Here is a 16,849-nt window from a genome sequence, read left to right as displayed (position 1 = left end):
TCTATGGCTTTTCCCCTTCTCTTGCAGGGTCGTCTGTTTAAACAGATTGTGTTAACCATCTATGTCTGTGGAAATATAGTATTCCTCTTTGCCTTCCTGGCAGCAATCAACCAAATATGAAATAAATTATTGAGAATTTTGTGATGAGATATTGTGCAGTTGAAAAACCTGTAAGGAATGCTTTCTATTACAACTTTTACCTCAACACCTCCCTGAAGATGTAATTGAAGAGTAACAGCACATGTGTGTCATGCTCGGTGTTAGGGAGAACTTGAAATCAAATCTATAAAAGGATGCTGCAGTCCTGCAAAAGCTGTCTTCTGATGGGACTTCTAATGGGAGTCTTTACCTGAGTAAGGAATGAAGTCTCTGTTTTTTAAGTGCAGTAATTAACTTGATTGAAGCTTATAGGTTAAGAAGACTGAGAAGATGTGCTGAAAATGCTGTTTTGATAGTCAATTCCCTTTTGTGAATATTACTGGGAAAACTGGAAAGATTGATCAGGAATCTATCATATCTGTTCTCTTTACTGTGTTCTAATGGCATGGGATGTGCAACTTCCTTCTTGTGACAGTTTTGTGCATTAAAAAAGAAACAGTCTGAGTGAAAAACTGTCACAAATGCAGGTTGATGCATAAACTAAATGCTGTTGTCTATCTTTGCAGTTAAATGCAAAAAATATTCTCTCTGCTCTAAGAGCAATACGCTTACACAAGCATATGAGTTTGGGAACTTCAGTCTTTTAATAAAACCACCATTTGCCTTCTCCAGAATACTGTTCTGTCCCATCCCCCTCAGTGCTTCTAAACCGTAAAGAGAAAAGGTATTTGCAATATAAGTGCATTAAAACCCATTGTACTTATCCAAAACTCAAACAGGAAGAACCTATATGTGAGTGTATTTGTGTTTTGCTGTCTTTGCTTGCTTGTGGCTTTTGAATTCCTTTCCTGTGTGAATAAGATGGATTTATGCCACTTAGATGCTTAAATGGAAGTGAAAATATTTGCTCAACAATGTTGCAGTTGTATTTGTAGTATTGAGCAAAATGTAGGTTAGGAGTTACTTTGACTTCAGGAAAAGCAGCTTCTGTTAATGTTAAGTGAGTCCTTTGAGCTGGCATATCTAGGAAACAGAACTGTCTTTATGAGAATATGGGAGGGCACTTTTTTAGTCAACAAAATATTTATCTAAATATATGAACTTGGGTACAGGGAACAGAAAGAGGCTATTTCGTTTAGCTTTGATTCATGGTTTGCCTAAGTATGGAAGGACACTCTTGAAGTGGCATTTCAAATGAGCCCTTAATATGCTGTGCAGTACAGTGCTTTGCATTTGTCTTTGCAGCTCCTAACAGTTTGTTTCTGCACTTCTTCATTTTTGATACTAGAAAGTACTGATTTTTAGTTGTAATGCTTCAAAATAGATCTTCAGCCTAGGGCTACCAAGCTAGCTGGAAATAAGTGTTGGATAGAGCACTAAATAGGGAGGCCTGGCTTGGTATAGACTATTACAGCAACATCTCTCTACTACCTGATGGCCAGCTCTAAAATACTTGTACATGTGGGTCAGGTAGTGGAAGCTATCTATTTCTGTGTCTTCCTCCATCTCCCCAAATCTACAGTGCAGCTTGTTGCCAGGGTGTCATAGTCAGAAAGCTACGAGTTTTAGTCAGTGATACTCTTTCTGGCTGCTCAGGTAACTGGTTTAGCCATAAGGGCGTTTATACAGCTGGGATTAATCCCTTAGCAGCAGCAGCAGCAGACTGCAAGTGAGTGTAAGTTGAATCTTCCCCCTTCCTCCTGGAAGCTGGAAAAGTCATGTGCAGACTGGAAAAGTGGGACTATGAAGAAATATGGAAAAACCTAGGCTGAAGGGAAAGAAGCATATGGGTAATTGTGTGGGTTTTTTAGAGAACTCTGATCTTAAAAGCCTGGGAATCACAGACCAATCTAGTGCTAAAGTTTTGTGGGACTCTTGTATGTCATGAGTTTATAGACGAAAATCTCTCAACCGAGGCACGATTGATGGCTTTTTAAATTTAAGTCAATACAGATTTTGTAATAAATAGCTGTACTGTATATTGTTTCATTTGCATGTGACAGTGAACACAGGGTTTTTAAAACATGAATGTAAGTATCTTAAAAAAAGTTTTTGTCCCTTTTAGTAAGGTGAAAACACTATCAAATAGAAACTAGAAAAGATTAGTCTTGCCTAGCAGCAAAATGGATTGTCTGGGGTTTTTTTGGTAGGTGTTGTTTCATAAATTAAAGCTATCTAAATGTTTCCTGGAGGAACTCTTATTGAAGTTGAATGTTAAAATAGTTTCACTCCATAATGCAGAGTTTCATTTCCCCAAGAAATTCCACATCTAACACAGTTAATTACACCTCTAATATTCCACATCTAATACAGCAAGAAATTTCACATCTAATACAGCTTTAAAGTTGGCAAAATTGTCAATTGCTCTGAAAAACTTGTTCCTTTACAGTGCTAGCAATATTGTGAGTTCCTTATGTGCAGTATTGCACCTTGATTGAAAGACTTGTTAATTTTGTGTAATGTCTGTTCACACCACTACCCCTGCCCTATGACTATTCCTCTGTGACTAGTAGGAGGAAGCAATGTGTCACTGTATTCTAGTGACTTCCCGAATTTCTGTTATACACCTTTGGGAAGAAGTCTATGGAAGTGTTTGATATCAACAGGAAAATAATGATGGCAGTTTAGTTCTAGAGACACTGGTGGCTGGTTTTGTTTTTGTTTTGTTTTTTTTTTCTTGAATGATAAAATATTATATAGAAGAAAATTCCTATTGCTTTGCTTCATAAAGGAATCCCACTGAAGTCAAGAAAACTTCTTTGAGAGGAGAATGAGAAGGTTTCAGTGTTGGTTGGTTTTGGTTTTTTTTTACTCTTAGTTTAAACTTGTGATGACAAATGAACATTAGCATATTTCTGTTTGTTCTAGACAGGCAAACACTCCCAGTCAAGTAGAAACTTGTGATCAGTCTCACAAGTAGTTTACTGTTTTGATTGTTAGGTACAGCATCCAAATACAGGTCATCTGCTCTTGACTTAACTGCAAATCATGTTTCTTGCATGTGTTCTGAGTGCAAACGAACTGATGTAAATAGTTCAAATGCAATGGAATTCACTGCTACTTTGCTTTACTTGAAATAAGGTTTTTTTGCTAGCTGACATGCAGGCTGCAGAATAAACTGAGAAAATATGTGCTTTGTTTCTCCTTACACTGAACACTATGCTGTTTCCTATTTTGTCAAAAATCACGAGGTGGGGAGACTTCCTCTTTAGTGTAATACTGCCTGCGTTTTTCCTTTACCCAGGTTTGGGAAAGCTAGAGGTTGCTTGTCTTTTGTTTTCCATCGCGGTTTGTAACACTATGTGGCGCTCTTGTTCAAATAACAGCATTTTTATTTTGCTGGCTTTCTTTAATCTGTCAGTGAGAGGTTGAGACATGTAAAGGATGTCCAAAACAGGAAGTGCTCCTAGAGGAACTAATGAGATAAATTTCTCAAGCTTTGTTAAGAAACTTTATCTTTAAATTCAAGCCAGTTCATACAGATAGACACTATGAAATGGATGCTTGCTTGGTATCTATGCTTAAGCTTTTGTTTGAACAGTTATGGCCTGTTTTCTTTTGTCATGTGTGTAAACTGTGCTCTATGTGGGTACATCCGTTTCCAAACAACTTCAGATGAATGGCAATCATTGAGGAAAAACTGCAATCTTCTGCCTTTCAATCAACTCGGTGATTTTAGACCTTCGGTGCAGTCTGAAGTAAGAAGGCCTTCAAGTGAATGGAAGGATGGTTAACGGGGATGATCTGCTAGTAATTCTGTGAAGTTCTTTGCTCACATCAGTCTTCTCTACGGGGTATGTGTGAAGGGGCAATCTGTTGCATTCACTTACCTGAGGGAATGGCACAGCAGAACTGACACAGGACAAGTGTTTCAGAACATGCTTGGTACCATCTGTTCTGGCTCATGCATGAGCTAATTTAACCACTGTATAGCTTCTACTGGTCTTCCTCGTGCTATGCAAAAGTGACTTCACATATTGTAAACCACCAAAGCTGAACATCTGTGTCACACTGAACCAGGTATCTATGATAGTCATCCTGAACAAATGATACTGCACTAAGAAGAACCCCAGCTTTGGCTTTGTTTCAGATACACTTTTGTCTTGCTGGGCCTTAGAAATCATTTGTCTTTAATGATGAATTGGAATTTCGCATGGCATCTGTACTGATGTGTGAAAAATGATTTGCCTTTTTGCAATTCTGATCTTGTTGATATGGGATGTGGGAAAGCTGTGGGACTGGAATTCAGATGATGCATATCCCAACTTCCCAGAAGCACACAACTCCTGAATGCTCCATTTTGTGTCTCTGTTCCTCCAAATTAATGATCTGCTACCCATGCTGCTACATAGCTACTGTATTAGTGTTGGACAGTTCAGATTCATCTGGCACAAACTGAGTAGTTTTAGTATATGTGACATCAGAATTACCACATGGCAAAGCAGAGATCTAGTGATCTGCCTCTAGAAGCAGTAGTAAGGAGTGCTTAGAGCAAGAGATATAACAAGACTACAGTCACATTTCTCTTCCCAGGAAGATCTCCTTTCCGTGTGCCAGAATCTGTGCAAGGATGTCTTTCCTAAGCTAGAAACTGCAGCTGGACCGTGAACTCTTGTAGTGATTAGATTTTATCTATGATAAAATTAATTACACAGTGAATTGTACAATGAATTACTAAAAAAGTGTCTAATAATGCTTTTGCCCTGCCATTTAACTAGTCATTGTGAGAAAGTGTTTCTTGTTTTTGTTTTAAGGCTACTTATTCATACCATTGTTTAATGATCTGTATTTTGTTTTTACCTTCCTGCCTTTATCACAGTTCTCATCACAGGCCTCTCAGGTCTGTGTCTTACTGTCTTTCCTTGTATGACTGCTGCTGTATTTAGCCACTTCCCACTTCTGAATAATCTTCATTACCCTTCTCTGTGTGTCTCTTCAAAGATGGGGTGACCAAGCTCTACTCAAGTTGTAAATATGAAGTGCTATGACACAGTTCTGTGTTGATTTGTTTTCCGTGCCTTCCCTGATGAGTCCTAAAGGTCTGTCTTCATTCTCATGGCTTCTGAGCATGGAGTTGGTATTTTCAGGGCACCATCTAAAATAATGCCAAGGTATTTTGCTTCCTAGCCAAGAGGTTTGAAACACCAAGTTAACAGCTTCTACTTGTGCTGTATATGGTTAGGGTTATTTCTGATTTTTACACTACTTTTCATGTATTGGAAGTGAATTCACCTGTAGACTTACTACGCATTCACTATTGTCAAGTCTGTTGTCAGTCTCCTTTCTTTTAAACTATTTTGAATACTATTACATTGGCAGCACTGTTTTTGCTCTCCTTTACAGATCGTTTAAATTTAATAGCACAGATTATTGGGGAAGGCAGGGGATGAGTATCCATAGCAATCTGACATTGCTAGAAAAACTGCTCGTGACTACTTCATGTTACTCTCCTACTCTCCCACTTCTTGGTGTATTCTGTTAAGAACCTTTTCAGAAGATGTAAAAATAAAAAAATATTTGAGGGTAACTCCCTCTGCTCTCAGAACCAGTGAATAACATACGAAAGATAAGGGGAAAAAAACCACTAAAAAAACCAAACAAAAGAAACAGGATAGATGTAAAGTGTAATATATTTAAATTTATTTGTCCATTCTCCAGGTAACCATCTCTGACAAGTCCTAAAATTTGAGATTATTACCCACTTCAGACTGGGAACCACCAAATGTTTAGAGGCTACAAGTCAGGTGATTGCTATCATCCTGCCTCAGTATGAGGTAGTAGCTTCAGTTTCCTGCTTTGAAACGAGGAAAATCAGCAAAAAACTTATGGTTGTTTTTTGCTGGTGCATAATTTGAGTCAGCTATACTAGCATAACACAACCTGAGCTTTATCTGTTTTTAGTGATTCAAACCAGGCTAAGACCTAGAAAAATAAAGCTATCCAACTAGTTTGTATATAAGGATGTAGTGCTATGAGGCACTTCCCACCCCCCACCCCCAAGAACTATGTACTGGAAAAATCTGACTTGCTTGTGATTTTTTTTTTTTTAAGTGTAATTTTACCTTGTGACTGCTTTAAGGGTCCTTGGCTCCTCCCTCACGTGAAAAAAATTAACCAGTTCCTTGAACCTTCCAACCCTGAACCTTAATGGAGAGCTGTGCCCAGCAGTGGCTGTGCCTGTAACAGACCTTCTGTTGCAGCTGCAGTGCAAGCCATTGGCAACTCAGTGTTTCTAATGGGAGGCTTGCACTAATTTTAGCTTCCCAGCCAACTGAAACTTGTAAACTAAGCAGTAATTATTTTTTTCTCTTTTTTGATGGATAGGCACTACTTGTCTGGCAACCAGTTTCCTGGAAAAGCTGGGCTTTCTGACCAAGCTAGGAGGTGAAACTGTGCTTGGGAGGATGTTCATAGTGTTACGCACGGGATCGATCTGTGAGGTGGTGGGTGGGCAGCACGTACGTGGCATGGGGAAGGGAGCAGGGTCTGAGGACGGCTATACTGTCATATGTAAAATAGAAGGATCAGTGGACTGTGGAGCTCTAGAAGGTGGCTAAGTATTTAAATGCTGACCTGACTACTTTTGGTTTGTTTTGCTGTCACTTAAAAAGGAATGCTTTAAATTTTGGCCAAGGTGGTATGCTTGGAAACCAGCTCTTATATTTACATTTCTTCCTACATCTATCTCTCATTTTTAGTTTTTTATTAACCCATGCTTTTACCAAAGAAATGCTGGGATAGCATTTTCAATCAAAATCAGGTAGATTGGCACACTTTGAAGTGAAACGATGTCCTGTGAAGTTCTGTGGAGATGGGTGTTTATCTGCTCTGTGTATATAGTAACTGTATTCCTGATTGTGGCAACAGATATGCACGTGTCTTGGTACTTGGATATACATTGTATCTATGGTCTTGGGTAACTTTTCACTACTTTCAGTAAAATCCAGGATGTGATTTGTGTGTATGTGGCAGTTGGTCAAATCTCAAAGTCTGTTAAAATCCATTGGATTATGCAGAGGGCAAAATAACCCAGATGCATAAAACAGGAGCAAAACAAGCATTATGATCCAAAAAAGGTGTATTGAAGAAACTATTCTTAGCTTCATTCTGCTTTGATGTAGTAAAGTAGTAAATTTTACTTCCGTGTCATTACAGCCATTAAATCACCTTTTTCCCCAGCTTTGCCATTCTCATCCTCAGAGCTGAAAAAGAAAACAAAAAAAGCCATTGCGTTTTAAGACTTTCTGTTTCTGGTGCTAAATCTCCTTATTTAGAAAAATGAAGAGTACACATACCTCCAGTGGTTAATCCAGCAGAATAAGCATTGTTTTTGTGTTATAGAAAGAAATTGGAGGAAGGCATTAGTTCTGGTAATTTTGTAATACAGCAAGTATATTAAGAAATTTCTTTATAATCACTATTTGAAAATTAGCACAGCTCTTTTCTAACTGTTTTGTTTCTGTTAACATTCACTAAGGTGTTGCAGACAGATGGTATTGTCCTTGACTAGATGCTGACAGACTAAAAGGATGCATGAATAATTAAACAAACTCTTTGTTTAAACTAAACTCCTCAGTGGGAGCTGTAACTCTTTGGAAGCCTTTTTGTGTGGGGTTTTTTTTTTGTGTGTTGCTGTTCACAGAAAACTTTCTTCTCTTCCTGGTGTGTAGTGAGTCAGAGTGGGAGTTAGTCATCTTCCTGATTTAAGTCTGATGGAGTAACTTAGTATCTCTGTAAACATCAGTATGGCTTTTGTCTGTAACTGGGTATAATGTGGGTTAGTTTGACAGTGCAGGGCAGATGATTAAATGTTAAGGTTATTTTTAGAACAGCAATATAATGCTGTCGTTTGATATGTAAGAGCCTCTCCCCACCATGTAGTGGATCTGAGAATGCAATGGGAATAATATCCAGCCCTCTGCCCTGTTAGTTTGAAGAGTCACCCAAAATAGTACGTCTCGTTCCTTCATCCTGTGTATGTGTCTCTCCTGAGAGACAGGGAGTCAAAGCAGCTGTTTAGTTGATCTGTACGTGTCAGCAAATGTCCAACTCAAGTTATGTTTTGAATGCTGAAGTTGTTGCATATCAGAGAAGCATCTGAGTGTAACTTAATATCCATAGGGGTACTGATGTTAAGCTTAGCTCTTAGAAAGACCCTGTGTACTGTTTGCAGACCAAGGAATTCTGAAGGATTCAAGTCCTGGTTGTGGTTTGAGAGAACAATCAGTCTGATGCTTTGCTTATAGCCAGCAGTCCATTTTTGTCTTGCTCTATGCGTTACAGAAACGGATAGCACGTATGAACCTTTCTGTGTTAAAAAGGTTTTTTTGTATGTTACTTTCTTCAGCACAAATGGAGCTAAGTCTCAATTGTGTTTTTTAAAGGTTGCACAGCTTCCAGTGTTAAGGAAAAAAATTAGCTCATCTGGACTAGCTACCTGTCAAAAGCCTTGGACCTTCATGTCCTATGAGACACTGTTCCACACTGTCAGTAGGTGTTACTGCCTATCCAGCTTCAGTTTTTCCTTTCCTTATTCATTCAACTATGTCTAGCCTTTGTTCCTCTCCAAGGACTTTCAATTTCCCTAATGAGTATTGAATCTTCAAAACATTTGCACAGTAATTAATTTGACCAAAATTTAAAGAAGAAAAATAAGCTCTAATATTGCAAAACACCGGTGTCCTAATTATAATATTGTCATCTTTCTCTGAGGTTTTTCTGAGGGCACATACTTTGAGATACTAGTTGCCCACCAAGCTCATGGGGAAAGGAAAATTGCTCCCATATGGAAAGAGGTATGTCCTATACTTCTGTCAGTTTGGGGGCATATTGAAACTCCTAACTTAATCTGATATTTCTCTATACAGATTGGTACATCAGTTCCTCTACCTCCTAGTTGTCCTTGGCCATCACTAACTTTCTTAGTAACCTGCTCTGAAGGTTCATTTCTTTCCTAAAGCAAGATTGTTACATAAGGGACTGTGCTTCCTTGCTTTCCATTCTGTTTCAGAGAGTCCTCAGTGCCTGTTTAATGTTCAAATGCTACAATTGCCCCCAAAAGCTTTCATTTTGGAGGGGATTATTTTTTCTGTTGTATGGTTTGTTGTTTTAGTAATTAAGGATGAAGTACCAAAAATAATTTTGACTTCCCTCTTTTAGTTGGTGGTGTTTAAGGTGAACCTGCTAGGCCGTCCATCAGTGGCTGCTTTGAAAACAACTTGTTTCCCTAGGAAACAGCTCTGTGTAATACATTGTTCTAGATTTAAGAGGCTTTCCTGGTTTTGTTTCCTTTTTAGAAGTCACAGTAGGATTACAGGACTGCTTGGGAAAAATTGAGTCACTTCCTGGCTTTTCCCACTGATCAAAACGCAAAATGTCCCAGAGAGTGGCAATAAATAGGTGGAGGGGTAAAGAGGAATATGGCTTAGATCCAAAATCTGCTGGGCAATTAAGACACTTGGAGGAAGTGCTGACTACTGGGGTGCACTTTTGAGGCAGTTGCCAAACTGCTTTCAATTTAATTGGGACCAGTTTTTTCCTAATTGGCTATTTTTTCCTTGGTAGAATACTTGTAAGTAAATGGTTAAGACCAAATACAGATTAACAGACATTCTCAAATGTCTTTGCTAGATTTACACTTATCCCCTTCCATGAAAGTCAGTGTTTATCTTCCACTAACCTCAAAAGAGAGAGAACCCAAATTGTTCAGAGAATGTCAGATGCTTCTTTCAGGAGGCAAAAATAAGCGAAGATTATTACAGGTAGAGGTGCTCGGCTAGATTTCATGGCCTGTATATGGCCCACCGGAATGGTACTGCCAGCTTATAGTTACTTCTCGTTGCCAGGATCTGTTCAGGAGCACCCATGCAACCCAGTGGGCTGCAGGATGAGTGACTTGTTTCAGTAGCAACCAGCTGGTGGATGGGTGGGTGAGTGTCGCTTCTCTGTTATATGCCTGTACATATGTGATGGTGGAATTGAGGGACTATCCCCAAAATATAATTGGCTGAAGCAGTTGCTGGAGTGGTTTATCTTGGCTATACCAGCTACTTCTGCTTTCAGTTGCTGGTGTAAGAGTTGTTGGCAGCAGCCTGTGGTCCTGGAGGACACAGGGAAGTGCACACATGGCAGTATTAGTGCTAGAGAGAAGCAAAGGTCCTCTCAAGTGATAGAAAAGTGCAGTGGCCTCACTGACCAGAAAGGCTGGGCAGCTCTGCTGGAATATTTCAGTCTGTTGTGTGCACGACTGCACGCGGCTGATACCCCTGTAAACTGAGAGCATTACTTACTGAACAGCTCTTCCCAGTCAGCATACTGATGTAGAAATACTTGAAACTCTGTATGTGATCCAGTGACCACCCTCTCTCCTGGCTTTACCTGTATTGTAAGAAATGCTGAGCTGCCAGTGCAGCTTTAGGCAGGGCCCAAACTTACACTTTTGCTGCCAAATTGAAAAATTATTCAGAATATAGTCTGGAAGAGGAGCAGGGAGAGTGTGGGATCACAACCCCTGATTTTCCTACAATTCAAGCACAATATTCTTTCCTTGAAGTGGAATGTGACTGTTGTCTGAAATCTGCTGCTCTGCAAATATACTTAAATACAGTTTAATTGTATACATTAAAGTGCAACATAATCATAAAGAGCTTTCCGTGTTTCTGGAAGATCTTGCTGTTGTTCTTTCAACCTTTTATTATAAAACTCTATTGTAAGAAATAGACACCTCGAGTATTAGCTGAATATAAAAAGTGTTTAAGAAATAACACTATGGACTCTATGGACTAACCACAGGTAGTGATGAAAACTGTTTCATTGTCTTTCAGAGGCTATAAAAATACCTAACTCAGATTAACAAACAAATGTTAAAACTTGCATAAACACTGTCAAGGCAAGGTTGGCGATGCTGATTCCAGAAAAGTGCAAAGTAAAGCTGGTTATTAAACAGTCTTTCTGATTTAATGTGCAATTTGGATTATCTAGGAAGTAGTTAGAATGCATATACGAACAAAAACATTCCAGTGAGGAGAGAGTGTTAAGAAGCAATGCTGCTAGTTACCTGGTAGAAATGAAAACTAACTCTGCTAATTGAAATAGCATTAATGGAACTTTTAACTGTCACTTGAAAGAGAATCACTTTTAATCTTTGAAGGTTACAGAGATGGCTTTTGGGATAGTATATTTTCCAAATTTTGATATGGTAACTAGCGCATTGCTAAAGATGAAATAATTCAACAGTACTAAAATGCAGATTGGCATTTGTTAACAAACAAGAGCAAAGAAATGATTAGTAATTGCATATTAGTCCATGAAACAATCCAAACAGTAAAGTAAAACAGCTGTTAGCAGATGAGAGTAGTATCAGTCTGCTACATGAGTGAACAGCAGTAACATGATTTTCCTTTTCTGTTACCTGTTAGTGAGGGATCTTCGGTACCGTCTCCAGATACCTGGCTGTGAAGATGAGCATGGTGTGTTGGTGAGCTTAAGCGTTCCTCTTGTTCTTGAAGGGAGATGGAATTTTTGTGGGGTACCTTGTTCAGGCTCATGCCTAGACTGCTCACAGGGTTCATCTGTGGGACTTCTGTGATTTTTCTGCTTGGTGGCTGATAAACCTGACTATAGTGGCCTATGGGATGATATGCTGGTTTCTCAGATTTGCTGTCATCATCATCATCATCATCAATGATAACTAATTCTGCGCGGATAACCCCGTCGTATCGTGACAACTTTTGGTCTGCTTCTGCATCGTCATCATCAATGCGCTGATAACCCATGAAAATCATTGTTACTGGTTCAGAATCATCCACGTAACATGGTACAGCTTGGACAATGCTGTATTGAACATCTTCCTCATCTTGAGGTGCAGGGGATGTTTCGTTAAGATGGCAGGGACTTAAAAACCTCGTCTCATTATGTCCTTCTCTTGTATTTTGGTAAGGTTTTAAGTTCTCATGTGCAGCTTTTCTTTCTTCATTATATATCATCCTGTTCTCAGGATTAGTGTGCACTTTCTTCTCTGAATGGGAAAGTACTGGAGAGGGAGACCTTGGCTGTATTACCTTTGGAAGATCAAGCCCATTCTCTTTATGTTGCTGCATAAAGAGCTCTGGTTTAGAGGAGAATTCTGTCTGATGATTGCTAAATCCATTCATCTCTTTTTTGTGAGTGTCTTCCAGTTTTGGGCCAGGGACTGATTTGTCTTTCTGAGGAGTAACTGGCCTGCAGAATTTGTTTGCAAACACAGGTTCGTGGTACTCTGTGGGAGACTGGGAATTTTTTTCAGTTGCCTGCCGTAGCAGGTCCTCCACCTCAACAGGAGCAAGTTCATCCATCCCATTTTGTGTTGTGCTGCCATTTGAAGACACTGCATAGACTGACTTCCTGCCATCGTCATAGACTTTAATTCCTGTCTCTTTAAACTCTTTTGAGGGAAGAGGTATTGTTGATAACACTGTGTTTTCTCCTGTCTTCATGTCTTTCTCAACTTTAATTTCCATGGCAAACAATGCTGTTGAAAGAAATAAGTGCTTGAACTGATAATGCAGTAGCTGCAAGAAATATTATAGAAGAGTTCTGACAGTGATGGAGATTGACTGTCAGAATGTCAAATATTTGAAATTGTCAAATACATAACCAATATACTGGATTATTATTTTTAATGTCCCCTTCCATCCTGTCAAAACTTGACATGGAAAAAAAAATTCCATTTGGATCTAATTCTGTGAAGAAAAAATAAGCAGTTGAGGAGCCAGTTTTCATTACGTGATTGTCTGAGAAAGTCAGATATCGCCTTGGCCTCTGGTGCTGTGCTGGGCCATAGCAGCTGAAAGAGCTCAACATGCTACAAGGCTAAAGAGTCTTAGGCACTCAAAGGTTAGGAGGCTTTGTAGTAGTTGGGAAATAACCAGACTACTGCTGGCTGTCCAGCAGGTGTAAGTGTGGCTAAAAAATGTGAAATGTAGTTCCTCCCTTCATATCATACTTAAACTTATGCCAGGTAGAGGAATGAAGTGCTGGGAAGAAAACACTTGATCATTATTCTCAGTGGCACATACCTTACACCAGTGTCCCACCTCTCCGTTTTGATGACCTTACTGATTAAATAAAAACAACATTGTCCCATATCTGTAACGTTTATCCTTCCCATAAAGTGTATTAGATTCAATTTATAGGAAGTCTTTGTGCATATTGATGCCTTTTGGGGTTTCTCATAAGCAGTACCTTTTCTCTTTTCTTCATCATCAGTGGCAGAATGTGCTGTGTTTTTCAGCGCAGAAGGCCTGAAATACTTGGGAAGATCTGGTATGCTGGCATAGATGTAGTCTGCTGCCTCTGAATAAAGAAGATCCACAAAGCATTTAGTATGTTTCCACTGACTTCTAGAAGAACCTTTTTAAAAATTTGTTTTTGGCTAAACATACCTTTTTCGACTCCTGCTTTTTCAGTCTTCACAGACTAGGAAAGAGAAGCATTAACAATAAATGCGATTAGTCAGTTTTAAGATGTTAACTAGACAGTGCTTTGCTTTGCCTGATAGTTTTAACTTTTTGTGCTCACAGCTTCATACTGTGAAGGGGCTAAAAGTGGAACATGCTCAGTTGGAGCATGGCAAGGGAAAAAGTGAAATTTTTCTGGTCTTTTTTACCAATATGATTCCAAGTTACACAAGAAACAACAGGACATCATAAAGTGTTACTCAGTGACACAGCCTCACACTGTGGCAAAAGTTGGTTGGCTTCAAAGATTTTCAAAGGCTCTGCTTTGGCTTTCCAGTTGTGCTTATCTCCCTGTGCATCTTTAGAGAGAGAGAGTGTGTAGGAACAACTGGAGAACTGAAGTTTAGTTTCATCACTGTATTATTTGAGTGTTTAAAATGACTTTCAAGTTATCTGAATGACCTTTTGACAAAGACTAATGAATGATATTATTAAGTCATGTTTCACTATAACCTCTCTCAGGGACTTGGGGGGAAGCATGATGTGGTTTAGCTGGGCACATCACCTGAAAGAGCATGAATACGTCAGCCTCTGTACCCCCTCTGTGCCTGTTATGTCTGTCTCTGGCTGAGATGCAAAGTTGGTGGTTGGTGTCAGTGGCAGTGCTATTTTTTTGAGATGTGCTATAGATGGGTAATGATAGGAATTGCTCCTCCACCCCCATAAACAAGCAGATAGAGACACTTGGGCACTTGAACAGTGTAACATCTTGACCCCTCTTGTATTTGAACTACTGTCACTTTAGACAAAAGCTCATGACCACTTACAGGATCCAACTAGTTCCCTTTTCCCTAGTTATTATGATGAATGAGTAATGAATTCTACCTCTGGAGTAATTTTGCACTAACCTTTATTATGTCTTCTGTTGTTTTTTCAACAGACTTAAGTTTCTTTAAAATTGCTTCTTCCTTAGCTGAGACTTCCATTTCCTCTTTTTCGAGAGCCTCAATTTCTTTCTCCAGTCTGCAATCACAATTTCCTTTGATTTAATAACAGGTGCGAGCAACATGGCAAATTCAATACATTGTGAACATGGACATTAATGGGGCTGGTTCTACTTACCCTGACAAATTTTGCTCTAATATGAGATCAGCTTATGATTTCATATGCATCAGGAAATACTGTGAAATAGTATTTTAATTTTTTTTAAAAAAGTACCTGCCATAGATTCCTTCTGAGCCTACTTTGAAAATGGGCTGAAATTAACTAATTTTTCAGAAGGAAATAGATAAGGAATATAGGCCCCCACAGCATTTCCTCATCTCTAAGCAAATTTTCTCTCCTACATTGTCTCAATAAATGTGATTACTCCATTGTAATTAAGATGTAGGAATCTAGTCTACAGACACCAGGGTTATGATTTTATCTGTTTCTAGATTTTGTAAGTGTACTTGTACACATGAAAAGAAGCAAATTCTTTTGTTGTAAGAAAGTCAGAAGAATGTTCTTGTACCTGGTAGTACTTAGAGTACATCACCTCATATGCTATATTTTATGTAGCCAAACTATTCAGGAGTATCTCCTGCGGAGGAAAGTTCTAGTCAATCTATAACTAGAAGGTGTGGTTCCAAAGAACCACCTCTATCAATGGAAATCAAATTGCATTCATATTTCTGAGGGGTAGAGTAGGTATCATTTTTTTGATAAAATAATAATGGCCTTTGCAAGTACTTTTTGTACATAAAACAGCTCTTAACTAATTTTCTAATATGAAAATACAGCTAGAAATCATACTAGTGATGTGCTTTACGGGCTACTTCTGTGAAGTGGTAACTTCATAATTGTGTGCATTTTGAAAACTAAGCAACCTGCATAGTGGGAGGATACTTAAGAGACTCAAATCCGAAGCTTTGTTGTTTTCCAGTCTGTCTGGGACTGAGACTGAAGAATTTACAAACACCCAGGATGATGAAGGGGCTTTCTGTGGGAGGTGTGTATGTGAGTTCAGCTCCAAGGTGCCAAGGCAGTTCTCCATGGTTTTGCATGCGTGAACGTAGGTTCTGGCATTTCAGAATTCTTTGCTTCAGTAAAATGTGTGTAACAGTGCTTGACTGACAGTCTGAAGATTAATTCTTCAGGGGAAAAAATCTTGATTAAAAATGCAAGATATTGCTGAGGTGGGGTGGATGTTATTGTAGCCTTCCTGATAGACTAGACCAGAGCTTGTGTAGCTACAGACTTAAAAATACTACTAAGGTTTAAGGGCTCCTCTTTGGGGCTGTGTACTAAGTCTTTTACAGACGTACATCTGTCCTTAGTCACTTATCAGTATTTTGTGTACTTAATTCTCTGGGAAAAGTGCTGCAATCTTGTTTTCTGGAAAGCGTTCCTTTTCAGCAGAACAGCAGTAATGTAAGACACACTGGTTCAATATACCTAGAACAAGCAGCTGGGAACATTAATGTTTGCAGTGTTCGCTCAAGTAATACCCTTACAAGTATTACCAATGATTTTTGTAAGAGAAAACTGGGTAGAGCACATAGGTGTGATATATGTTGCATCAGGTGCTAATAGCAATCACTTTCTAAGATTGCAATTAGGTGAGATTTCCAGCAGTAAGAAACTGTTTTTAAGGTTCTCCTTATTAGAGGAGGAGCCTTGATTGTACACATGTCTAATCAATGAGAGATTTGTTTTACAGACTATAAGCCTACCTTCTATGAATACCAAATACACTAACTTTGGATATTCTTTAAGACAGCAGGATATTTAGCAACTGACTTACCTCTGTCAGATTTTAGCAGTGTGAACCAGAAGTATCTTGCCAGTTAAGACTTGACTGATGGACTATTTTCTTAAAAAACTTTATTATTATGTAAATGGCAGATTGAAGCTCAGCAGTCAAAACTTCTTTTGGGCTATTGACTTCTGCTGTAGGTTTATACATTATTTAAAAGGGGTCACAGCTCCCTTTCCCTCCCCTTTTTGTTTTATGTTAAATCTATGTTATAAGGTTTCTTGGATGTTAAAGCTAAGTGCAATGTTTAAAGCATCTTTTTCCTAATTAGAGTTTTTATTTTCTTAGTACTAAGATGTTTGATGAAACACTTCTAGACAGAAAGGTCCAGGATAAAATATCTAATCTCTCTGTATATGAGAGAGGGAGAAATCTATGCCCAGTTAAAGCACACCTCTAAGGTAAAGTTTCTCAGTCTTTTCTCTGGTGACTAAGGCAGTGATTTAAGCAGGTGTCCCGTATCCTATTTTTTTAACTCCTTCTAGTCAAAACTGCTCCTTTCTGCATAAGTTCGTAC

The 16,849-nt window shown here is 38.8% G+C and overlaps 2 protein-coding genes across 11 annotated transcripts in view; one reads left to right on the top strand and one right to left on the bottom strand.

Moving 5' to 3' along the window:
• The window catches only part of FRRS1 (ferric chelate reductase 1), a 33,979-nt gene extending 28,574 nt beyond the window's left edge, over positions 1-5,405 (top strand). For all 10 annotated transcript variants that reach the window (XM_074832589.1, XM_074832583.1, XM_074832584.1 and 7 more), the window contains one exon: positions 28-5,405. In XM_074832589.1, the coding sequence (XP_074688690.1) occupies positions 28-120 (93 nt within the window). In that variant the 3' untranslated portion in view covers positions 121-5,405. The remainder of the gene's footprint in view (positions 1-27) is intronic.
• A 317-nt stretch (positions 5,406-5,722) lies between these two features.
• The window catches only part of PALMD (palmdelphin), a 56,217-nt gene continuing 45,090 nt past the window's right edge, over positions 5,723-16,849 (bottom strand). Inside the window, exons 5-9 of the mRNA XM_074832591.1 lie at positions 14,444-14,558; positions 13,521-13,554; positions 13,321-13,431; positions 11,510-12,607; positions 5,723-7,301 (exon numbers count right to left, since the gene is read on the bottom strand). Coding sequence (XP_074688692.1) covers positions 7,258-7,301; positions 11,510-12,607; positions 13,321-13,431; positions 13,521-13,554; positions 14,444-14,558 — 1,402 coding nt within the window. The 3' untranslated portion in view covers positions 5,723-7,257. The remainder of the gene's footprint in view (positions 7,302-11,509; positions 12,608-13,320; positions 13,432-13,520; positions 13,555-14,443; positions 14,559-16,849) is intronic.

The sequence above is a fragment of the Strix aluco genome, chromosome 8, assembly GCF_031877795.1.
Source record: "Strix aluco isolate bStrAlu1 chromosome 8, bStrAlu1.hap1, whole genome shotgun sequence".
Classification (NCBI taxonomy): Eukaryota; Metazoa; Chordata; class Aves; order Strigiformes; family Strigidae; genus Strix; species Strix aluco.
This window is presented reverse-complemented; position numbering and strand designations above follow the sequence as displayed.